Here is a 25,192-nt window from a genome sequence, read left to right as displayed (position 1 = left end):
CATGAAGGACACAGCAGGTCAATATCTGTGTATAAGAACCCATTTAATCCTGGCGGCTCCATGATGCCTGGCTGAATAGCGATCCTTGCATTCAAGTGTCACAGGGCCAACGGGCCCCTGCTCACACAACACACACCCAGCACCACAGTGAGAAGGTGTGCAGCCGCTCGGTCACACTGCAGAGGTTTCAGAGCCACAGCTGCATCACAATCATAAATTCATCCCCAACCTATAAAAACGTCCTGCACACAAAACAGACAACACAGGGAGCCGTAATGGATGAAAGGCTGTTTTATAAGTGTGTTCAGTGACAGGTCCACTTCACAGATAAGAAGGATCCATCTGTGCGTGGTCACAGCGGGGCAGTGCTACTACGCTACTCGGTGGCTTCTCTCAGTCAGGATGTGACAAGGTGGCAGCTTGCTGTTAGAATTTACGGCATATTACTGATGTGGCATTCGTCATAGCAGCGGTGAGAGGCAAGCGTATAGGAGGAGGAAGGAGGGGGGGAGCAGGGGGATTGGCTTCGGAGCCTCACCAGTGATCTATTCTAATCATATTTATTCATGACTATCCCGTTATACATAATCCATTACTATTCCTGTTCGACTGTATCCTCTGCTGTTTCGTGCCGTCGCTCATTTCTTCGCCTCCTGTCCTTTATCTTGTACAACTGGGGAGAAAAAGAGAAATTTAAATCAGCATGAGAGGCCAGTAGATCATCCCGTTTAAAGAAACTACAGCACTCAGAGTCATCTGTGGCTTTGAAACTACACTGACAAATACAATAAGGTGATTTATTTTTAGCGCGAGCGGCTAGGATTCCAACTGAAGTTTTACCAGAAGAGATCACTCAAAGGGTTGAGGAGATGGAGATTTGTCATGCTGAGCTTTATTGAAGACCGTCAGAGACAGACTTGCCCTGACCCAGGCTATACTCACTCACTACTTTGAAACTGTGGTATTATGGGAATTGAAGTTCAGCATACCTCGAACCTCCAGCTTGCACTCCACCTCGTCTTGCCCGAGATCATTGATGGCCCTGCAGGAGTATTTCCCCCCATCAAACGTGCTCGGCTTGCGGATGTTCAGAGTCAACACGCCTTGGTTGTTCTGCATCAGAAACTTGGGGTCTTCACCGATGATCATATTGTTCTTCATCCAAACGATCTTTGGCTGAAGCACAATGTGTTGGAAGAGGAGGCACATTTGGCGGGATGGAGGAGAAGAGAGGAGAGGAGGAGGAGGGAGTGTATAAACAGAGTGAGAGCAGAGGGAGGAGGGAAGAGAGGGAGAGGTGAAATTAGGTCAACATTTCGGCTTGACAAATCTTTGCCGATTCGGAGGGATAAAAAAAAAAGGGAGTGTGTTCAAAGATCTTTCTGCTCCACCTCTTGTTCTAGCTTCAGACATAAAAATACACTCCTGCTGCAAAGGCATCAAAATCCTCTCTGACTGTTCTACACTAGCTGTTTGACACTCAAAACCTGTACGCTCCCTCTGAAAATACAAAGCATGAAATCTGTAGCGTACCCTTACAGCAAAGCTATCAGGGGCCAAGGCAGGTAACGTGTATACTGGATGGGTGGCAGTGCTACGCTGTAATGTATAGTTTGCTATTTGCCGGATACAGTAGGGACATTGCCTACAGTTTATTCCATGGGTTTATAATATAAATGAACAAAAAATTTGTTCAGAAATATGCAGTATAGTTTATCCTTCCCATTGCCTATATTATTTAATCATTATTTTACTCTTATTTTACCCATTGCTTCCATTATAGTTACAAAAATACAGAAATGCTCCAGATTGATATTTTTTATTTTCCAGGTTGATGTTTTATGTATTTCTTTTTTATGCATGGAAATCTGCATCAAAACTACACTTATTGATCGATAAATCTCAAGGCGTAACCAATGATTTACAAGCAAGGAGCACGCCATCTCCTGAGATGCGAACAAATTGTTTATTGAATATGAAACATGTGAGTAGTGACTGGTGGGTGGGAATGGCGGGGCAGGATGGGAAAGGCTACGGGAAGGATCTACCATTGTCTCTGTGCTCTGCAGACCCCCAAAAACCTTCTAGAGGATATAAAATAAGATAAGATAATCCTTTATTAGTCCCACAGCGGGGGAATTTGCAGTGTTACAGCAGCAAAGGGGATGATGCAAAAACAAGATGCATCGTACAAACAACAGGCAAGGTACAATAAATAAGCACACAGTAAAAAAGCAGAGTACGAGCAGAGAGACCGAATGGTTGAATTCACATTATTGCACATAGGAAATATTGATATTGCATATATAGAGAGACAACTGACCATTGCACAGGTCTTAAAAGCCAGAGCAAGCTTGGGATGTAGATGTAAACAGCAGAAGCATTGATTCCAAAAGCAGATGGGAAGGAGAGGAAGGTGTCTGGAGTATAGACTGTTCATGCAGCAGAAAAGGGGCTAGCTAGAGGTACGAGAGATGGGAGTCAGAAATTATTCTATAGAGGTTATGGTTAAGGTTAATGATGACAGAGGAGTAGGTTTTAACCATGGCTGAAGCATTTTCTGCCCTAGAAACCCCTTAAAGCGGCTGTGTAGGCTGAAAATTGGCAGCATCCTCAGTAAGGATAGCAACCCAAAGTGGAGGGTTGGAGGATATTTGGGGTTGCCTGAAAACCTGGCATCACTTTGCCAATAACAGAAACTGCAAATGGTTGGTTGACGGAGTCAGTGGCCCGGGTGATCTCGGTGTTGATTGCAAAGATTGTGGAAGATCAGTGAAGTGAATTGCACTGAAGAGATCCCTACTGAGCTCGGGATACCAGTTCCCTGACAGTCGGCTAAAGGAGGTAAGTTAAATCCTTGCAATATTCCAGTACAAATTATTAGAGGTAGCTTGAGTTTGTTGCAGAAACACCAATGAGAGTGTACTGGATGTGAAGGGACGGGAAGAGGAGCGATAGAGATTTGGTTCTGCTGCTAAACTCTGCTAAGATAATCTCCAAGCTAATTAATAAATTAAATACACACACACACACACACATATATATATATATATATATATATAGATTAACTGCTACACACTTGTTTACTGTAAAGCTGTAAATACCTTGGGGTTGCCACGGACTGCACAGCTGATGGCTGCGCTGTAACCTGCAATCACACTTCTGTCCACCAGGGGCGCTGTGAACTTGGGGGAATGGTTCACATCCTTCTCTCTGTAAGGTGGGGGTTTAAATGCCAAACCTGGACAGGGGAAGAGAGTGTCTAAATTTATTTCTTGCTTTGAAAATACACACAAAGCAAGGTGCAGTGTAAAGTTTAGCTTCATTATAACTGAAACTCAACTTCAACATGCTACTGACATTTTCAGTTGCCTTCATTAAGGTGGCATCATGGCTGTATCTGGTTTCCTTATATGAGGTATGTGAGGTTGGAGGAATACATCATTTGTTCCCTGGTACTAAAAATGAATATGCAGTTTTTTATGCATTTTTATATTTAAGGGTGGGGTTTGTGGAGTGACGGGTTGTCTGCAAGGTGTCACTGCAGTCTGTGAGTCAGATCCACCCCTTGCTCCTCTACAGCTCCACCCTCTCATCCAAATATGGTCACAGCTTGTTCCAAAAAACCAAGATGGCAACAGTCAAAATGCCAAAATTGAGGCTTCAAAACAGGATTTCACAAACCAATGGGTGATGTCACGATAGTGGCGTACATTATTTCATACAGTTTATAGTTTTAATGTATGCTCTACATAATAATGTGCTAATGTAACATATCTGTTGTTTGCATAAACATACAATGCTATCATTTTTTCTGGCAGCTGAGGTGGTAATCTTATGTATCTATCTGCTGAAAACGATGGTAAATTGTCTTGATTAAGAAAACAATACTACTATTGTATCTTTGTTTACTTGCTATAATTGATAATTACCTGTCACATCACTGATTAATCGACAATACAGAATGACACTTAATATAGCCTCAGGCAGCACACAGACAAAGGCTAAATTGCTAAAAATGTTAACTGAATAAATCATGGTGCACTGGAGAAAAGATGTACAATGTGTTTTGATTATCTTGTCACAGTTTAACCCAAACCAAACACTTTGGCCAGTTCGTGTCACACTTTTAGAGCCAAATCTGTTGAAGGATTGTGTAAAACATTGACTGAAATGCTTTATTAGTGACCAACTGTTGTGTCTTTCAGCTGCTGTGGGATTGTTTTGCCTCTCATGTCCATACCACATGCTGTCACACTGGCAAATTGTTTCAATTTGCAGATTACCATTTGAATTATTGAGACAGGAAACTGACTTTTGTTTCATCATGATGTCAGGTGGCTACTATAATCAACTATCCTCACAATTTTATAGGCCAGACTAGTGTTTGGAACACAGACGAGATTGGCTGGTTGGCTGCCAAATGTTCTGGTAGAGTAAGCAAAGGCAACAACACAACAACAGTAGCAGCATTTGGCTGGTGGCAGGTGTTAATTTCCCAGCCTAGTTGCTTTCATAATCCACGGCCAGTATTCAAATGTTATTTAACACTCTGTCAAAGAATATTTCTGTTTAACATAATCAGTGTGAATTAATTTTCCTCTGAATTATGTTAAAGTAATTAATCACAAGTAGTTCTAATGTTGTTACTGTGTTCTATAGCTGAAAATCATATTGCAGCTGGTATTTTAAGTAACATTTTCAAGTGTAATCCTAATGACAATACCTCCTGCTCTTCTGTATTGTGCCCAGTATATGCCATAATGCGCACTTTATAATTTAACTTGATACAGTAAAGCCTACAGCTCAGCATGCATTAGATGTTCTTTGGCATCAGTGCTGTCATGTTGCGATTTGATGTTATTGTCCTGTGTTGGATGCTGCTATCTGACCCAGTCTCTCACTTGTAAAAGAGGTTTTAAACTCAGTGTTGCTTCCTAGTTCAGTAAAGGTTATATCACGTTACGGAGTGTGGCGCTCTGCAGGGATTACATTACCGGTTTTGGTAATGATGGCGGTGTTCTTGCTGACGCCAGCCTCGTCGCTGAGGCCACAGATGTTTTCGCTGAACACTCTAAAGGAATACTCGTTCCCCATGACCAGGTCAGACACAGTGCAGCTGGGCCTGCGGTTGTGCTCATACACCGTGAACCATTCCTGATGTGAGAGAGACAGAGAGGGGAGAAGCAGAGGTTCAAAGAGGCTTATAGCCGAGGTAGAGATCTATATAAGCTGAAGAATCTCCTGGCGGCATCCATGTTCTTCTGGTCTGCCTTCCTGTCGATTCATACCACATAATGACCATGACAGTCTACTGAGGCTTTACAGGTAGGTGACAAATCTCCTAGATGCCATGTCTTAGCCATCATGAAGGTCCACTGAACGCTTATACTGTAGGTAGCTGCTGTTAAAGGGATAGTTCAGATTTTTTGAAGTGGGGTTCTATGGGTTCTTATCCATAGTCAGTGTATTACTCACAGGAGATGTCAGTCGGCATGCCTACAGCTTGGATAAGCAGGCTGGAGACCAACACAGGAGCTAAGCAATGTACGTTATGCTTAGCTTCCATGTCGTACTCCAGTCTGCTTCTCCGCACTGGGGGCATCCCGACTGACTACTGTATGTCATATACACTCTATAGATAGGTACCTCATACAACTGCACTTCAAAACATCTGAACTTTGCATTTAACAAGTCAGGTTTACACCAAACCAATCTGTGCAATGAAACACAAAAATATACACCTGTCAATCCTGTCTTTATTAGTGGTGGAGGTAAATTAAGTACTTATGTATAGTTTTAATGTACTTGTAATTTACTCGAGTATTTTCATTTTCTGCTACTTTAAACCTTTACTCCACTACATTATGGAGGGAAATATTGTATATTTTACTCCACTAAATTTATTTGGTGACATTAGTTACCTTGCAGATTCAAATGATTAATACAAATATAATGAACACATATATTATGATGCAATAGGTACAGTATATAAAGTAATTTAACAATTTTGGGAAAGACCACTGCGCTCAAACCTCTGGGTGCGTTGTCCAAAAAGAGTCCTTTAATGAATCAAAAAAATGGGGATCGCACACCTCCAGAATGCAGAAAAGTTAGTAATTTAAAAATGTTTCACCTTTATCACTATTAAAGTGAAGTACACATCAATACATCAATAATCATTATCCAGTGATGTAATATAACATTATGAAATGGGACATTCTACATGATTACTTTTAATGTTTGTACTTTAAGTATATTTTGGTGCTAATATTTCTGTATTTTTACTTAAAGGAAATGGCCACTTTAGAATGAAAATAGTCGCAAGTTGCCATGTAAACACAGCTGTGTTTACATGGCAACACAGCACTCCTGCAGGGCAGGCTAACTGACCATGGTGAGAAATGACGCTATAAAAGTGGAGTAAATTACGTCTTTTCAAGTCAATTTTGCATGCCACGGCTTCAGGGCAGTTGGATTACGATGGACGAGCTGTTCTGATGTTTTTGAAATGCATTAGCAGAGTGTTATTACATTTTCAAAATGTGGGTTCCATGCACTTCAAGTGTAACGTAGACTCACGGTGTTCCGGACACTTGGCACAGTAAAAGTCCCATAAGATATCAATGCGCAGATAGATACGCTTGATTGGTGCGTCTATCTCTGGGGGCAGGTCTTACACGCATACCAAAGTTTGATTGACACATTTTGGGCCAATCATTTGGGAGAAATGTTGAAAAAAACAGTCAGTAGTCACGGTGTCCGGATGACGGTGACTGCTCACAGTAATCCGGACAGCTGGCAATTTCCACTCACGGTATTCCGGACAGGTCCGGAAAGTGGTGTTAATAACACAGTAATGTTAATATAAGTTAAATTTAATGTTATGGCTTGAAAAGTTAATAACGTTAAGTTACAAATATGTGTAAATAACTTTAAAACAGCCATTTTAAGAGTGAGATGATGTGTGTGTCTTGCTCGGTCTTGCTGCAGTGATGCGCCGTTGGCGCTCATATTCATGTCAGACAAAGGGCCTCTGTAAATGTGTGTATCCCTTCAAAAGGTCAAAATATTGGTAAAACTAAGTCCTAAAGATTCTATGACACCTTAAAGATGTTTATTTCATTTTGCTGATGGGTTATCATGTTTTAAAATGGGTACTTTGCGGACATAAAACATAAAGCTATTGTCTCAAAGCCACCAGACTCCATTGACAAAAACAGTAAATTTACTTCGCAGAACACTGGAGTTGCTGGCCTGCCGCTGTCTTGATTGGTTAGTGTGCAAGGTAAAGCAGTGAAAATATACTAATTACTAATAATACTAATTTTTTCAGTGGCTAAAATACATTTTGCTGTGGCCCCCATCCACAGCAATATGTTGCTGAGCTTCTGTGCGAGTATATTTGGTTTATCAAAGATGCTAACAAAATTTCATATATCTCTGCAATACAAAATGATTTTCTACCTGGCAGTGACTGTTGCATCACAGTGATTTGCTCAATTACAGACTGCAGCTTTAACTTGATCAAACCCGTTGATATTGTTTGCATGATAGATAGCTTCATGCTAATTTAGGTAAGCAACAAAAAAAAAAAGCAAAAACACTTGTACATATAACCTAGTGAATTTCCTGTTGGCCTATCAGTTACCTGGGCCATTGTTGTTCTCTTCTCTTCTCTTCTCTTCTTACTAAAGCCAAAGGTGAAGCTGTTTGTTTGACTCACAGTAATGTTATCTTGTATATAACAATGTTAATTCTACAAAGAGTTAAGGATTAGGCTACATTGAACAACTTTGTAAGTTGGTTAGTGTTAATCAAGCTAATCTAGACCTAAAATTAATTTCCTGACACAGTTACTGATACAGCCATTGATGCTTAAGAGTTCCAATATGTCTGCCAGTGAGTTACTGTATATCCCTCTGTGTAAACTCCTATACGCTTCTCTCCCACCATGCATACCTTAGTCTTCTTGTCAGCCTTCTGAATAGTGTAGCCGATAATCTCACAGTTGCCGTCGTCTTTGGGAGGCTTCCACTCGAGCGCAGCATTGAAACCCCAGACGTCTGTGACATGCACAGCAATAGGGGGACCAGGCTTTTCTGGTGGGTTTATGAGAGCAGACAGAGATAGAGTTGGAGAATTTTATTATATAGCTGGTTGAGATAACTAACTGCCTTTCCTGCCTGAGTAGACATGTAGGCAAGTGTTTAGAGGTAGAGAGAGCGGTAGATTGATAAACTGGAGCAGGAGAGTCCCACAGAGAGAAAGAAATCAACATTCGCAGCGGTGGAGATTTGGCAAAGATTGACAGATTAGCAGAGCAAAAGACAAAGGTTCAAGGAAAGGTGGTGATGCATACATTACTAGAAAAAAACGTGCTGGCATAGAAGTGACAAACTGAGAAATAGGATGCTTTGCCTGCCTGGATTACAGAGCAAAAGAATGCAGTGTGTTTATCATCGATCTTTCTGTGTGGCCCCGCACTATACACAGCGCAGTACAGAAATACTGTACAACATAGTAATGTATTTGCCATTAATCTTGCTCTGCGTGCTTTCCTCCGTGGAGTACAGTACAAACAGTGAGCAGCACTTCTGTTCCTGCCCGTTAATCCTTCCTGTACTGTCTCCTGCTGAAACAGAGCAGTGACAGATCAGCTGAGAGTGGGGTGCTGATCAGAGGAGCTGCAGCCTCTCATTAGCTCAACCTTCTCAGCAGAGGAAGTGACAGAGTAGCCCTCAAAATCCAAACCTAATCCCGGTCTACACGCAAATAATCCCAGTGGAGCTCCGCCAAATAATCCACCCGGCACCCTGACCCAGGGAGACGAGCCGTAAGATGAGGAATGAGCTGGCGGCCACAGTGGCGGTGCAGGAGCCAGGATTATACGAGAGAGAGGAATCAGCGCTTTGATGATTTGCTACTTTGAGTCACAGATCCCGAGGAGTATGAAATTAGGAATTATCATCAAATTTGAAAAAAAAAAAAAAAAAAATCTCTTGACATGTCACAGATTTGGGCTCAAGCCGTCATCCCCTTCCAAACAGGTTATTAAGTGTGTACCTTGTGAAGTATGAACCGTGCACGGTGTTCTAATCTTAATGAGAGAACACGCAACAGGAGTCTGAGCTGTCTAGGTAAAGCTGAGAGGTGTTTGCGCCATGACGGGACTGACCTACAACCTGGATGTATATGTCAGCGCTGTCCGACATGTTCTCAATCTGAACAGACAGAGTGTACTTTCCAGAGTGGGTTCTCTCTGCCGAGCGGATGAAGAGGATGGTATCCACTTCGCTGGTGCGAGTTCCCACTGTTGTGTCCTCCAGGAGAGCGCCATCTTTGAACCAGTTCACCACAGGACGAGGCTTACCCTACAGTTAGAAAAGTGAATTAAAAAAAAAAGGGCTGTAAGAAATATTTTGTGGTAAAAAGAGTCTGGGAAAAAGCAGAGGAACTTGGTGCAATAAATTTGTAACCGTCAGCTGGCTTGTGATTATCAAGGCAGCATGTGAGTCGATCTCAGAGAACACTTTTCAGAACACGTCCCTTCTTAAGTCATTTACGACGGAACATTTCTTGCATGTTTTGGCAGTGAAATATTCCGGGGCATCCTATTCTAGGTAAACATGTCTCAGCTTTAGTTACACCACATATTTCTTTAGTGTGAAAACAGCCGTTGGAACAGACTCCGTCCGGCTCTTGGATAAGATGACAGAGCTGTGGGTGCTCTTTTCTCCCAGGAGAACATCATGTAGCCACGTCCTCTGTCTCAGAAGAGGCTTTTCATCTGCTCCTTCAAAGGCAAGCAAAGCCATGGCTCTCTTTTTCTTTTCTGTTTTTATTTATAACAATGGCTTCCCCTTTGCTACTTACGGTTAGCTTCGTTTTACCAGCGCTATCATTTGCAGGTTGCTGTCAAATGCTGTAATGCTCCCTGTGCCCTTTGAGCTCATGCTCTCTCTGTTACGGCAAAATTTACACATCTGATTTGCTTTTCAGAAGGAAAAATGCCCCATCAGGTTGCAGCCACAGAGGAATCTTAGGCATTTATTGGGTTACTTTACCTACTTAAAACACACAGCAAAAAGTGCATTATACACATGTGGACATCCATGTATTAAAAAGGCTATCTGTGTCTTTTAGGTTCAGTTGAGTTCTTACTTCAAATAAACCACTCCAGGGTTCACTTGAAACCCAGCTGCAATGACCCATTTTGAGTGGATCATGGAGTGGCTTTTTAGATTTCTGTCCAAACTCTACTGCCTTTCTCCCCACTCTTCAAATAAACTAAACTTAAGAGTTAGTTTTAAACGCTTGAGAGTCTGAAATCGCCATTTTGTGAAAGGTCAATGTGGAAGCAACTTAGTCTTTAAGCACCTCATATTGTTCACTCTTGGCAGAACTGGTTTAGTTCTGCTTTTGTAAATGTAGTATATACGGAAGCGGAGCAAGGGATGGTTTCTTTGGCTCAAGCCCTGAATGTTTTCTCAAAAGCTTCAAATGTTTTAGATTTTTAAAATACCTTCAACTTCAGTCACTCAGCAAATATATGCCGATGATGTTTATCCTACTGCCTACCTGTTTTTAGGTGGCAGGATTGAAAATTAGTCATCAACATTTGTTCTGTTGTGGCTTCTGAGTGATGACAACAGTTGGAGAACAATTAGATATAAAATAGGATGTAGGCTCTACAGAATGATTTTTTCCTTGGCAATCATCATGTTTTTTTCTCAAATGATGAACAGATTTTTGGGCAGTCTATCATCTCAAGTGGCTTGAAAAAAAGTGCACATGGCTGCTGGAAATGGGGTAAAAATCTCCTTGGGGGAGCATGACCCCAGACCTCCCTGATTTGGACTGAACCCCAAATGTTTACAGCATCCGCCCCTGAGTGTTTATACTCCAAACTAAATTGAGAAAAGCCAGCTTGGCTGGATTTGGACTAACCTGGAAGGGGATGACCAAGTTCACCTTCTCGCCCACCATCGTGATGAGTTTGGTTCTCAGTTGGCGAGGCAGGCGGATCTTTGGATTCTCTGGATGGTCGACATATGAGATATGGAGAAGGAAAAGATAACTTGAGTGGGTGGTGTGGGGGACTGTTCATATGTAAAATGTACAGCATGTACAGCTTTTGTGTGTGTATTATTGAGATATGAAAATACACGGTGGAATTATTCCCTCTTAGATGCGGTATGCGGTTAAGAAATAATCCATGTGGTTCACAGTAATATCATAACAGCTTAGACCCAATGGTAAGCTTGGTAATTAAATGCTGTTGTTTTTTTTCCGCTAAGCAGTATTGTTCTTGAACACTGGCTGAACACACAGCAAGTAGGAACTGCGGGGTTTCTGTTGGAGCTTTAACAGAGGTGGAAATATTAGATATTTTACAATGTCTTCATACAAGAACTATTTTAAGACTTCTCATAAGAATTTCTGCAAAAACTGACATGTGACAAATTTCTCTGACCCATGATCTCTCTGATTGTGACGGCCTGGGCGAGAACGGCGGGAGGGCTGCGGCCAGCAATGTTGACAGCCATCACTCTGAACAGCATCTTCTCCCCCACTGGGAGACCCTTCACCCTGTACTGGTTCTTTCCCACTAGTTCCTCATTAGCTTGCACCCACTGATCACCTGAGGAAGAAGAGAAGGAGTAATCAAGGAACAGATCGGAAATTAAAAACTATCCAAAGATTCAGGATAATGCTGAGAAACTAATTAAGAATCAGATGTGACTAAATAACAGTTTGCTAAGTCCCACCCCTCTCAGTTATGTAGCTACACCTGATGAGCTTTTCATTCTTGCATAGCACATTATGCTGTTTACACTTCAAACAGTAGCAGATTTACCTCTCAAAATTCAAAGAATATTTTTAAATAGTGGGTCCTTGCTTTCAGATGGAAGTGGACAAAAGTAGACTTTTTCAGCTGTAGCTAGCCAGCTAATTCAGCTAATGTTAGCTAAACTGACTTGCATTTGCATAGCGCCTTCCTAGTCTTGCAAAGCGCTTTATACTACCATCCTGTAAAATAAAGACGCATCTCATAATTGGAAACTAAAAGACGTGTTCCATTTTGAACTGATACGGGATGCACTTTGTTCAGAATTTTTGGGAATCACTTCAGTGCATTTCTATGGAAAAGAAATTTTACAGGTGGGACTATTAAAACAGGTTGATTTATATCAGATGAAAGGAAAACCTCCTCATTTGTCATCTCTTAGACTGTCATGTTATGTTACACTAAGCAAACAGAGCGTTGCCATAATACACCTAATAGCAGTGCAAGATTTCAAAAATGGCAACCCACAAGTGTGGTCGCAAAAAAAGAGACGGGATTACAGAAATACAGAAGGAGAATGATTTCCAATAGCTGGGATCCACGAGTGAGAATGTGTACCAACTGAAGTGTCTGACACTGTGTTTTCTCTATTAACCATGGAAGAATTTGTGACATAAAACAACACGCATCAGGAGATATATATATGTAGTCATAGAGCCCCAACCGCCATTCCTTGTTTCCATTTCAGGAGGTTGGCAAACCTAGCTCCATGAGTTGGTTCAAAACATTGTCAACGGCTGACTTTTTAAATCCAGCCTGCTTGTTTGTTTGAAAAAAGGAACAATGTAAAAGGGGTCTTAAATATGAACATGACAACTACATAGAAAGAAAAGCTCCAGATATGTAGTCATGGATGGGGCTTTTTTAGCTTAACCTGTAGCCCCACAAACAAATGTAGTTAGTTAATGATATGAAAGCAATGGTTATAATAATAATAATAATAATTTCCTTTTTCCGAACTTGGAAACCCAAAAGTTGTCGCTAATAATGCAGATCTATTAATGATCATTTTATTTTGAAGGTCTAGTGTGTAGGATTTAGTGGCATCTAGTGGTGAGGTTGCAACATTGCGACTGACACTTTTCTTGTGTGCCAGGCATGTGGCTGACGCAAAAATGCAAATAGCCCTCTCTAGAGCCAGTGTTTGGTTTGTCCGTTCTGGGCTACTGTAGAAACATGGTGGACTCCATTAAAGAAGACCCACTCTGTATATAGATATAAACGGTTCATTCTAAAGGTAATGAAAACACAGAGATTTGTACTTACAGGTGATGATACACTAATGAAAACATAGTTAAGAATATTATATTCAATATCTGCCAATATATTCCCCTAAATCCCACACACCCGACTTTTAACTTTTACATTAGTTACAGCTTATAAACTCTCTAAAGTGCCAAACATTTTGCATGTATTTACTTCCTTCGATGCAGTACTCAATGATGTAGCCGTCGATGCCGCCTGCTCCGATCTTCTCTGGAGGACGCCACTTGAGTGCACAGGTAGTGTCTGTCACATCATCCACCAGGAGACGAGTGGGCTCGCTGGTGGGGGCTGAGAGAGACAGGAGCTAATTAATACGTTAATACCCAGTGTAAATGGGATGGGAGGTAGGTTAAGCTGCCTCAAAATGAGCATTGTGTGAAAAGCCTCTGTTAATTAACCATTCTACTAATGATAAATGGCAACGCACCAATGGGCATGAAGGGCTTTGAGTTTGCACTGGGCTGAGAGATGCCGATGCCGTTGACTGAAAACACTCTCATCTCGTAAAGTACACCTTCAATCATCTTCTTAGCCTCATAAGTGGTGGACTCATAAACATCAAAGTTGAGCTTGGTCCATCTGGATGAGCCAACCTTCTTCCTCTCCATCAAGTACCCTGGAGGAGACGATATCAACGTACTGTGAAGTCATTAAAAAGTCAGTGTTCCTTTAAAAAACAGTTCAAAAACATTGCAATGTGATAAACAGAGTGGATTCTAAACTGCTGTTTTCTCCGGGGAGGGAGACATCAGATGTGAACATTAGCTGCTGTGTGTTTCAGGGCTACCTTTAACGGGAACGCCGCCGTCAAATGAAGGCGGGTCCCATGTGATTGTGCCACAGTCCTCGCCAACTGATGTGCACTTGACATTCTCAGGAGGGTTGGGCACATCTGGAGAGGCAGGTTACAGTTAGAAATGGAAAGAGGGGAAATATGAGACAAAGGGAGAAAGGAGAGGAGGCATGAGTGTAACAGAAGTGGGTTAATGAGGCAGGGAAGTACTGTATTCAGACATTATTCAAACCTTATATTTTTAGCTTTGCTTTGACCCGAGTTAAATGATTTACATGTTTTAGTTGTCTTTCATGTCACTGGTCATATCCACTTCCCTGCCATGTAACTCTAAGATATCACATAAGTAATTTTGCTGCAACAGAGATTTAGCCAAGTACAACAAACCATGTGTACTTTAACACAACTGCGAACCTTACTGCACATAGGGTTTGACAGTATATCAATATTATATCAATATTGTGATATGAGACGAGATTCTGTCTTAATTTTTGGATATCGCAATACCGTTGTTGTAATACAGTTGTGGCGGCACAGTGGTGCAGTGGTTAGCATTGTTGCCCCACAGCAAGAAGGTTCCTGGTTCGAATCTAGGGTGAGGGGTTTGAACCCTTCTAGCCCTTCTGTGCAGAGTTTGCAGCATGTTCTCCCCGTGTCAGCGTGGGTTTTCTCTGGGTACTCCGGCTTCCTCCCACAGTCCAAAGACATGAAGGATAGGTTAATTGGTGACTCTGAACTGCCCATAGGTGTGAAGGTGTGCGTGAAGGGTTGTCTGTCTCTATGTGTCAGCCCTGTGATAGTCTGGCGACCTGTCCAGGGTGTAACCCACCTTTCGCCCAATGTCAGCTGGGATAGGCTCCAGCCCCCGTGACCCCCCCCCAGGATGAGCAGTTATGGAAAATGAATGAATAATACTGTTGTCTTTTCCTGGTAAAGTGATGCACTTTTCTGAACTTACCAGACTGTTCTATCTGTTCTATTATTTTCCTTTACCCACAATAGTCAACCCTACAATATTTGGTCAAAAATATTGTGAGATTTGATTTCTTTTCCATATCGCCAAGCCCACAGCAGAGTTTTTTCAAACATGCTGCATTGTTTTAGATATCTTAATATGTGTTCACAACATTCCAGCTATTGGTTCCTATCCATTTCATTATGGTCTTGGCTGGACTTGAATCCATCCGAGTGGATATCTTGTCTGCTTATACTGGTGCCAAAATGATGGTATAATGATTACATGGCAAGTCTTGCATACTTTTCTTTAATACTGCTGATTGCATTCTGAGGCATAGTTTTTTCAAAGCATACTGTATTATTCTGAGTGAAACATGTTGTCTATTCATTTTGTTGTCTCAGAATCTAACTTGGAGTAGAGCCTTGAAACTTGCCTGAGAGCCTTCACAGTTAACATCCTGTCTGCCTTTATTGGTATCAAACTTATGCTGATATGATTACACAGCATTCTCACTTTTTACTGCATTAATGAACCACGATAACCTAACTTTTACAAACCACAGAAGCAGATGGTGACAGATCATCTAGCTCAAGTTTGGAGGCCCTGGAAGTTTTTTTTAATTTATTGAAATGAAAATGAATTTTTAAAAAAATGAATATTCAGTACATTTACAACATGTTTGGATACGCAAATACTAGTAAACTTGCTAAAAGATAAAAAGCATTGAGGAAGACGGACCTAGATTTCAGATGATATATGGTTTGAAGAGATGAAGCCAACAGTGACAATTAGCAGTTCAGTAGCAGGGCCTGATAGCCCTCACTCAGCCTGCCAGGGAAAATAGAATAAAAGCAACCAAAAAAAGGTAAATGAGAGATGTACTGTAAAAGGCAAAAGTGAGAAAAAGCCACTGACCCACGATCTTGACAAAGAGTTCAGCCTTGTCCTCTCCAGCAGGGTTAGTCACGGTGATGGAGTAGCGGCCCTCATCCTCTCTCTCCGCCCCCTCAATTACAAAGCTGCTCAGGGTCTTCCTCATCTCCACGCGGACCCTTCCCTCGCCCTCAGTCACCTCCTACCACACAGGGCAGGACAGAGTGAGAGAGACAGACAGAACAAAAGGAGACTGTTGAAGAGAACGCTGTCGCATGACGACGGCACAGCTGCCACAGTGACAGGTGATTCAACCTTCCCACTCTAGTTCACGTTTCATTCTTCTTTTGTGCTGTTCAGTGACTAACGGCTGGATACTCTGATTGACGCACAAAGGTGGAGAGTATCTGACGTGTGTTTGAGTGTGTATGAGGTGAATGGTGAGAACCCTCTCTATTCTTCCTCACTTGGTCTCCTTTCATCCAGCACACAGTGGGGGCCGGCTCTCCTGTGATCTCAACGTCAAGTCGGAGTTTGTTTCCTGCCACCACGGTGATGTAGTTCTTGTTGCCGCTGCTACTGGTGTCCAGGTGTATTTTGGGTGGGTCTTTCAGCATCGGAGGAGAAGACAGAAGAAAGAGGTCATTCAGGTGAGAAGCAAAACATATGAGGGAAGACACCAATGATTATTTTTGCTTTGAAGCTTAATTTTTATCCTAGTTTCATTATATCAAAATAAAAGTCCTCTCAACGGTCATGTATTCATTGGTTGGGGACAAATGCACATGCTTTAAATATTAAGGGAGATGTGTCCCCTGTGTCTCCCCTGAAATCCATACCTATGAATCTATGCCTACACACCTATTAATGCAGTTACAGTATCGGTGCCTGGAGTGGCCAAAATAGACAACTAAAGACTAATTTTTCAGCAACTCCTTCTCATACTCTTATACCAAATAAAAACAACACTATATTTCACATCATATATTAAATAAGGTTTGCTTTATATGTATAAATAATATGATAAAAAACATTTTTGGTTTGCTGAGAGGCATGATGGATTTCTTTTCACAATGTTCCTATGACTATATGAAGTACTTCACTCCACATCACTGTTATAGGAAAGTCAACTCAAATGGACAATTTCCTCATATTTGAACATTCATAAAAGCATTAAGACTGTACATATTTTCAGCAAATTAAAACAATGCCGCATTGCCGGGTATCATATGCTAAATGTGCGGTCATGCCAGAGGCTTCGGAGTGATCTGTGGATCCAGAAGAGTGACGTTCTCGCCTTATTATATACTCGCCGCATTATATACAAACTAGTCCATACCCATTGAGTGCACAGTCGCCCACATACAGTTTCACATGGTGTGTGTTTGGGATACAGGTCATGGGAAATTGCATATTAAATAGTCAACTGAACCCATTAAGAAGAGCAATGTATTCAGACAGAGTTTTTGTGAATTTGATGGTTCGATTGCTTTATTGAAAGTACAGTAGTACCATTGCCAATAGTGGGATAGTTAGTGGGCTAAAACTGTACATTAGTAATTGGGGTAGCACGTTGAAAGGCAGATAGTTAAAGTCATTGCCTTATACATTAGAAGCTCAGTTTTAGTAAGTTTTCCAACTTTTGCCAAGAGGGAACTTTAGATATTGGTCCCTAGATTATGTTCACCGAGTTTCATGCAGATCGGTCAAACTTCCTAGGAAGAGATCGATTTTAAGTGTTTTTCAAAAAATTCAAAATGCCGGAAAATCTATATAACCAGAAGTTATGGGTTCTTGAGGCAAATTTGTTCCTCATGAGGAGAGGCATCTCTGTGCAAAGTTTCATGTCTCTACGACATACGGGGCATGAGATATGCCCATTCAAAGTTTGCTATTTCAATCGGTTGCTATAGCGCTCCCCTTTGCCCAATTGATGTAATATTGCTTCATTCGCATCCTCCCATTATATTAAGTTTCACATGGATTGACCAAGTCAGTGAGGAGAAAAATGTGGAACAGACACACCCACACACACACCCACAGACAGAGTTTTCGGCATTATATAGTAAAATTCCCCTCCTTCCCTCTGTCTCGCCTTCCCTAAAACTCCCCTCTACACTAAAACGCTGACAGAAAGTTGAATCTATAAAAAAAACTTTGAACGTAAAAACGTTCGAACTGGAGCTGAAAAAGGAGTGACATGAAGAAAGAAATCAGAAGACTGTCTTAAAAACCTACCCAAAATCCCCAAAAATTCAAAATAAAATATTTTTTAATTTTATTAATTTAATTTTTAGTTTTATTTTTCAGTTTCTTTGGTGCAAATGTTTCCTTTTTCAGTGCCAAACTCTATTTCCAATGCTGAAACTTACTGTTACTGTTCTAGCTCCGTATGTTGTGACCTTCCAATTTTTCAATTTGATATTTTGTCTTTTTCTTTCAAAGAGGGGCATTTCATGATCAGAACACTCAAGTTTAAGAAGGAAAGAAGTTTAAAGCAACATGTAAGCAGCTGAAATTCTAGTGTTAAAATACTCTTTAAAACATATTTAAAAAAGTCTGCAACTAAAACAAAACACTTGGCTTACCATACTGAAAAAATGAAGACTACCATATGGGAGCACGTTGGTTGGATACTGAGATGTGTCAGCAAGATTTTGGTTTTCACACATTCAACAGGAAAGCTACTGTTTGTGTGAATACCACAGTGCCTGTGAGCACCTGTGAGCATTTTCCTGCACCAGCACTTTTCTACTTTTTTTTCAAAGTAACATTGCTTTACTTTTAATACTGCAACTTGTAATTCAAAACAATTTTTTAAACTATTCTCCCTGAGCCCGGTCAGCGGGGTTAAGCATTTTGCATGCAGGATTTGGAGTGTTAAAGTTCGGAGTAAAAAGAAAAGTAACCTCCATCATACCGGTACTAGTCGTCCTGCTTACTGTATATCCGACTTTAGACCAATAATGGATCTATACATCAGCACCCTTACATAGCTCTAGCATACATACTGTCATGCAAGATGAGGAATACAAAAAGCGGCAAACAACAACAGCAGACATATATTTTCCATAAAACGATACTTACCTTGTCTGGGAACATAGTCAATCTTGATTTCTAGAGGGGTAAAATAAATATGAATCAGTCTTATTCAAATATGATTAGCTCATCAAATGCTTGATATTTTATTTTTGCGTGCTGCTCTCACCCAGGAAGTTGAGTTTTGCAGAGAGAGAAAATGCGTAGCCATCAGGGACAAAGGAGTAATCTCCAGCGTCTGAAGGCTTCACGTCATCAATCGTCAGCTTGTGGGTCCTGGGGACATGTTACCAGATGTTACCAAGGAGACAACACTTGTTGTGACCCACAATTATGCACAAGACGGTTGCCCTAGCAACATACTCCATGAGGCAATATCGCAGAGTGAGAAACATACTAAATGGCTTTCACCTTGTGTGACCGCTGTTGCCTTGGCATATCTCCTGCCATAGGCGGCTCTGATGGAGGGATTACTGAGAGAAACCCCAGACCCTAGGGGTGTGTGTGTGATGTGTGTGAGTGTGTGTGTTTAGAGGTTAGAGCTTTACAGATTGCAGCCTATCCAAAAAATGGGTCAAATAAGTAAGAAAACCCTTTGGTAATAGTTTGCCAAGACATGTAGCAGACAGTGCTTATTGTGATAGCTGTATGATTTTGTGTGTGTGTGTGTGTGTAACTGCACATAACGGTTCAGACAGAAAGCTCCTACTAACTGCTTTTTTTTGACATTCAGACGTAGATCCACAGCAGTCAGATATAATACCTTCCAATGTGCGTCATTTTGATGCGATCACTGGGCTGGACCTCCACGCCGTCCTTGAACCATTTCCCCGTCACTTTTTCATCAGACACTTCACACTTGAACACAGCCTGTTCAGCAGCCTTCACTGTCAGGTCAGCTATGCTCTGCAGGACCTCCAATTCTTTATCTGAAGCAAAGACAGCAACATAGATCAGTACAAATTGTAGCGTACAGATATACTGTATGTTAACACAGACACACCATCCTAGCCTGGCAATGTGTAACGATAGGTTAGAAATGCATTGCAGTCATGTTATCACATTACAAAACTCATAAAGCTAGAGGAACAGTATTGTACTTACACAGATAACATTTTGAGTATGACATTCAAGTCAAAGTTTTAAACAGTTATTCCTCTTTTTGAACAAAAAGGAATACTTTTACATTTTCAGAAATTTTCTCTCTTTTTTCCACTGCATGGTTCGGCTCAGCTCGACTCTAATCACCTCACTTTTGGTACCGGATGTTTTTCTCAATTCCATTTTCCACTGCAGATAGAACCCCATCAGTAGGTGCTTTTCCATCCACCTATTTATGTGCACATATTTAATATGCGCATAAAAAAACACAAGTGAAAAAAACAAAAATTAAAAAGAAAAAAGTTGAAAAACCGAAAGAAAAAAAAAAGATTTTGGGCTGTTAGGAGCAGGCTGCCATTTTAGTTGAGTTGATAAAAAAAAAATGCAGTCGTGATTGACGGTAGCTTGGCTATTTAAAGATGCAGGTTTATGCCAGATGTCCTTTGTCGTGCTAGTGACAACTCTCTCTGACCAACTAGTGGTCGGCCATGTCTTACTCTAATTTCTAGTATCGGCTCAGCACCTCACACCAAAGAAAAGATACCAGGCACTATCCACAACTTTTTTTTCAGAAGAAAACCAAAAAAGAACAGTTCCAAGCAGGTCAAGTCAAGCTATGCCAGTACAATACAGTGGAAATGAGGTTTTAGATGAGATGATCGATACCACTCTCACGTCTGTACAGTAAATATGTGGCTTAGTTTAGCTTAGCACAAAGAGTGGAAACGATGAAACAGCCAGGATCTGTTCCAAGGTAACAAAATCCTCCTAGCAGCATTTTTAAAGCTCACTAATTAACATGTTACATCTATTGCGTTTAATTAGTACAAAAACTGAAGTGAAACACAACTCATGCTGGAATAATTTTTGGCCAGTAACTTTCTGGAGTTATCTAACTGTTCCCCCCTGCTTCCAGTCTTTGTGCTAAGCTAAGCTAAGCTAAGCTAAGCTAAGCTAACCTGCTCCTGGTTGTAGTTTAATATTTATTGCACATGAAGGTGGTCTTCTTACTAAAATCTTGGCAAGAAACCAAATTAGCGTTTTACCCAAAATGTTGAAATATTCTTTTGAAATTACTTTTATATTATAGTTAATATAACAAATTGAAAAATGATAATTGTGTCTTAGCTACAGGTGGCTAGAGAAAGAAAAAAAAGGTTTGGTGATTCCACTTTTAATTATGTTTGTGTGACTCCTGTGGATGTCATCACACACAACAATAATGAGGTGTTCCTGCATCATCTCAGGGTGCACCTAATTCAGGCAGTCTGTTAAGCAGTCTAGGTTGCATCACTGTTCATACTGATCACCTGGTGCACTTTCACTCTCACTGTCCACTGAGGAGGAAGGACACACATTTTCTCACACTCTAATCAATTTTGGAGACCCGTCTGGCTTGCAAGTATGCAGCGACTGAGCCAGCCTGATGTCTGAGGGGTAAGACAGGACCCAACCATCAATTTTGGAGGTGTAAGAGAAAATTAACATGACGAATAGTGTGATGAACTACTGATACAAGAGATTAATGAAGTAATATTAATTATGATATGAGTAATGGCTAATTTATTGCTTGCCATGCTTGTCAGGATGGAAAACATCAACATGTGCTGATGTGTAAATTTTCTTAAGTTTGTAATTGCACAGCCATGTCTGAAATACTTGTTAATAAACTTTATACACCAGCTGATCATGTTACTGCTCCTGCTGCTGGTAGACTGAACTGTAGATGTGTCAGAGCATTGTATTTAAATGACTTTATAAGAGAAAACGGTACCTTCAACCTCCAGCTCTGCCTTCGACTCTCCGCCATTGGTGAATGCGTAATACGTCCCAATATCCTCCAGAGTAGCTTCATTTATGATCAAAATGTGCCTCTTCCCATCCTTTTTAAACCTGTACTTTGAACCTGCCGTGTCTCTGTTCAGCTCGACTCCATCTTTCATCCTGAGGAAACAAACACACACGCACACATGCGTCAGTGACACTTTAACACACAGAAAAGGGAGGAAGAGCTGATTGACGTGTCTGCAATGTTCTATGTGGCTAGAGCCTTCAGGGATCACAAGGCTTTGGCACATTTTTAAAACGGTGCAGACGGTTCATTTCCTCAGATATATTTTAGGATGTTAGGTGCTGCATTCACAGCAACTGCAGAATGAAAGAGTATTACAAGAAAAAGTTAAATGTCCGTCAGTGGCAGAAGACTGTAATATTCCAACATCACTTTTTAAACTGACTGTGTTTACGCCTTTATATATACATATTTGTAATCTGGGTACTTATCTGACCCCACAGATTATTTAATGATAATGCATTTCCTAATTAACTGATATACTTGCTCACCATTTGACGCTGGCTCCTTCCTCGGATACTTCCACCTCAAACTCCACCTTCTCGCCCACCACAGTGTGAACGTCATCCAGCAGCTTGGTGATGGTGATCGGAGGCTCTAAAGACAAATGTACAGCTTTGAGCCAAATGTTGAAAAAGCAGGGCGATACTGAGTCATTAACAAACTGACTAAATCACCACAGGTGGATGAACAGAGCTGGAAGGTATTAGGACTTGAGTAGAGTGAGCAAGTCTTTCTTTGAGAACAGGGCATGACTCAGCAACAAATATGATAACTAAATTCTGGCACATGCAAAGTCTTGATTTCTCACTAAAGTATATATATATGTATATATATATACATATATACACAGTGTTTGTTTTACATGTGTGAGGAGTTTTGTCTGACAAAAATGGAACATGGAATTCACTGAACATCAACATCAATGTGATTATTTTTATTACAACACTAGCTGTACTTCAGGTATTTTTGTTCTCCTCCCTCCTCTGGTAATGGCTGGTTGGTGGCATGTGTATTGGTGTTCTCATTAAGTAGAAAAGCCTAACACACAGAGCATATGCGTGCCCTTTTTTAGCACAATACACTCCTGAAATCCTTCTCAGTGCCACAAATCACACCCGTCCTGTAGAGGTGGAAGGTACCTCAACTCTCCCGAGGTGGTGGGAGTCACATTGTGTAACCGCATGGTGTGATGCTTGATGCTCTGCTAGCCTCAGCTATTTGTCATCGTCAGCATCCAGCCCCCCTCCGGACGTCTCAATTCTCTTCAACCTCGGCCCGAGAGCCCAAAAACTCTCTGAACCACAGTCACAGCACCGCACAGACGTGTACAATGTGACTGCGGGCCTCGCAGAAGTTTGATGAAATGAGCTCCATATCTTCAGTGTGATTTGTGGTTGTTCCGCCTAAAAACTTTTCTTCCAGGGATAAATAGAGGAGACATAACTAGAAAAAACCCCACCACAAAACAAATGATATAATTGTGCATACAGCCACCTCTCTGTTTTATTCATTTTATTTTTATTTCTGCAATTTATTCATTTATTTCTGACTATTCTTCATTGAGTCGTTTTTACTTCATTTCTGTTATCATGATCATCTCTATGTGTCTCCACGTGTAGAGGTATTTACCCATGTATTTTCACTTTTCCAGAAATGTGCATTGAAACTTAGACACTGAACTACTGATTACTGTATGTCCTAAAAATGATCTTCATAACTACTTTAAATTGATGAAAAAGTCAATCAAATTAATTATTTATAGTGACAAAAATCAAGTAACTACAAGTGTACAAACCTCATTTTTACATTAATCTACATCTGGTTGCAACCAGAGCTTTGTGTGTCGAATTTGGTGCCATTCACTTTATACCACAACACAACAAAAGCAAAAGCTTTTGCTTACATACTTTATGTCATTTTTTAAGTGCTATGCCTTCTAGGTTGACTAGTTGTCATCTGCTGAACTCCCCACTGTCTTCAACAATGTCAAGATGAATCAACAACAAAAGCCACTGATGCAGATGTTTGCAAACAGCAACGTGAATGATACTTTTATGGACACAAAATGTTTGTGTCCATAAAACCCCCTGCACATTAACACAGACGCACACACTGTATGTGGCATGGGAGCAGTGTCTGTGATGAAGAGCTTACCCTCTTGTATGGCCTCTGAAAATATAAAAGCAGTATGGGCAGCAGCGAGCACACAGAGTAAAGCATGGGATTAATATAGAAGCAGTAGACCCAATTACATCTATTAAAACCTCTCATTCTCACAAAAAGGACTCAGAAGAGACCATTAAGATATAAGCACCAGAGTTAGACTGATAATATAATATTATATTATATAATTCTTGTCGTTTTAGATCCCAAAAACTCATAGTAGTACAGTGTTGTTTAAGTGGAAAAATATTCATTATGCAGAATGTTTAATTTCAGAAAAATAAGTATTATATTATTGGATTATAATTATTGCATTAATATGTTCATAATTTAATGTTGCAGGTAAAGGTAGAGCTAATTGTAATTACTTTAAATACTGCTGAGTAGCCTAATATATAGACCCTTTTACTGCTAGTAAACAGAATTACCTTTGTTGGTGGGCGGGGCTTAGCTGGAGGCAAAACAATTCTCCAAAGACATTAGCTAGCGCTAGCTAGGGAGGTCTGTTGACTTGTTTTAGACAACTGAGAAAGATAATGCAAGTGGTGCATTCAGAAATACTCATTCTGAGTGCTGGAGAGCAGCGTACAAACTGGACCATTTGTAAATTCGTAATGCTATCAGAAAATACTGGTTATCCAGAGTGCCGCACTCTGAGTGGCGGAGCGTCCTCTCTGCACTTAGTCTGGGGAGACCGAGCAGCAGAGCGCCAAGCTGAGTGAATGTGAGATTAACTTAACAGTTTGTTAATTCATGAAGAAACATAACGCTCCGTTTCTTCGACCAACAGGGTTCTCATTTTTGTGTAGAGCGTCAGACTGAATTTATGAACGCACCATGTCAGGTCCCTCACTCTCCAGGACCATGCGTGTTACTCGAAAAAAGCAAACACTGACCAACAGGACCAGACTGTCCAACCCATATGCCCTGATTTGGCAGGATGAAGGTGGGATGGTCGGCTTTGTGGTTGATTACTATGGCAATCTAACAAAGGAGGACGACACTTGAACAGTTTTCTTAAGTTTGGTTTGCTATCGAAGCTAACATTAGCCAATGTGCTGAAAAGTTAGCATTACAGAGAAATCCAATATCACTCTACATACTTCCCCAATTTCTGATGAGGTGGACATGATAACCTTTAATACACACATAACATTATTCATCCCTACAACAGGAAATACTTTTTCCCTAACCTGAGTTAGGGCTGGCTCAGGCTTGCCCTGTACCAGCCCCTAGTTAGGCTGACTTAGGCCTAGTCTGCCGGAGGACCCCCCTATAATACACCGGGCACCT

The 25,192-nt window shown here is 40.9% G+C and overlaps 1 protein-coding gene across 1 annotated transcript in view; it reads right to left on the bottom strand.

Moving 5' to 3' along the window:
- Positions 1–295: 295 nt before the first annotated feature.
- Positions 296–25,192, bottom strand: part of mybpc2a (myosin binding protein Ca) — a gene marked incomplete at its 5' end in the record, with an annotated part of 39,960 nt that continues 15,063 nt past the window's right edge. Inside the window, 18 exons of the mRNA XM_050069394.1 lie at positions 296–673; positions 990–1,176; positions 3,105–3,241; positions 4,998–5,157; positions 7,963–8,102; positions 9,179–9,374; positions 10,951–11,039; positions 11,477–11,644; positions 13,271–13,405; positions 13,545–13,733; positions 13,905–14,009; positions 15,784–15,943; positions 16,209–16,348; positions 18,829–18,858; positions 18,950–19,056; positions 19,544–19,709; positions 21,656–21,825; positions 22,225–22,330. Coding sequence (XP_049925351.1) covers positions 639–673; positions 990–1,176; positions 3,105–3,241; positions 4,998–5,157; positions 7,963–8,102; positions 9,179–9,374; positions 10,951–11,039; positions 11,477–11,644; positions 13,271–13,405; positions 13,545–13,733; positions 13,905–14,009; positions 15,784–15,943; positions 16,209–16,348; positions 18,829–18,858; positions 18,950–19,056; positions 19,544–19,709; positions 21,656–21,825; positions 22,225–22,330 — 2,420 coding nt within the window. The remainder of the gene's footprint in view (positions 674–989; positions 1,177–3,104; positions 3,242–4,997; positions 5,158–7,962; positions 8,103–9,178; positions 9,375–10,950; positions 11,040–11,476; positions 11,645–13,270; positions 13,406–13,544; positions 13,734–13,904; positions 14,010–15,783; positions 15,944–16,208; positions 16,349–18,828; positions 18,859–18,949; positions 19,057–19,543; positions 19,710–21,655; positions 21,826–22,224; positions 22,331–25,192) is intronic.

Source organism: Epinephelus moara, chromosome 18 (genome assembly GCF_006386435.1).
Source record: "Epinephelus moara isolate mb chromosome 18, YSFRI_EMoa_1.0, whole genome shotgun sequence".
NCBI classification, from domain to species: domain Eukaryota; kingdom Metazoa; phylum Chordata; class Actinopteri; order Perciformes; family Serranidae; genus Epinephelus; species Epinephelus moara.
This window is presented reverse-complemented; position numbering and strand designations above follow the sequence as displayed.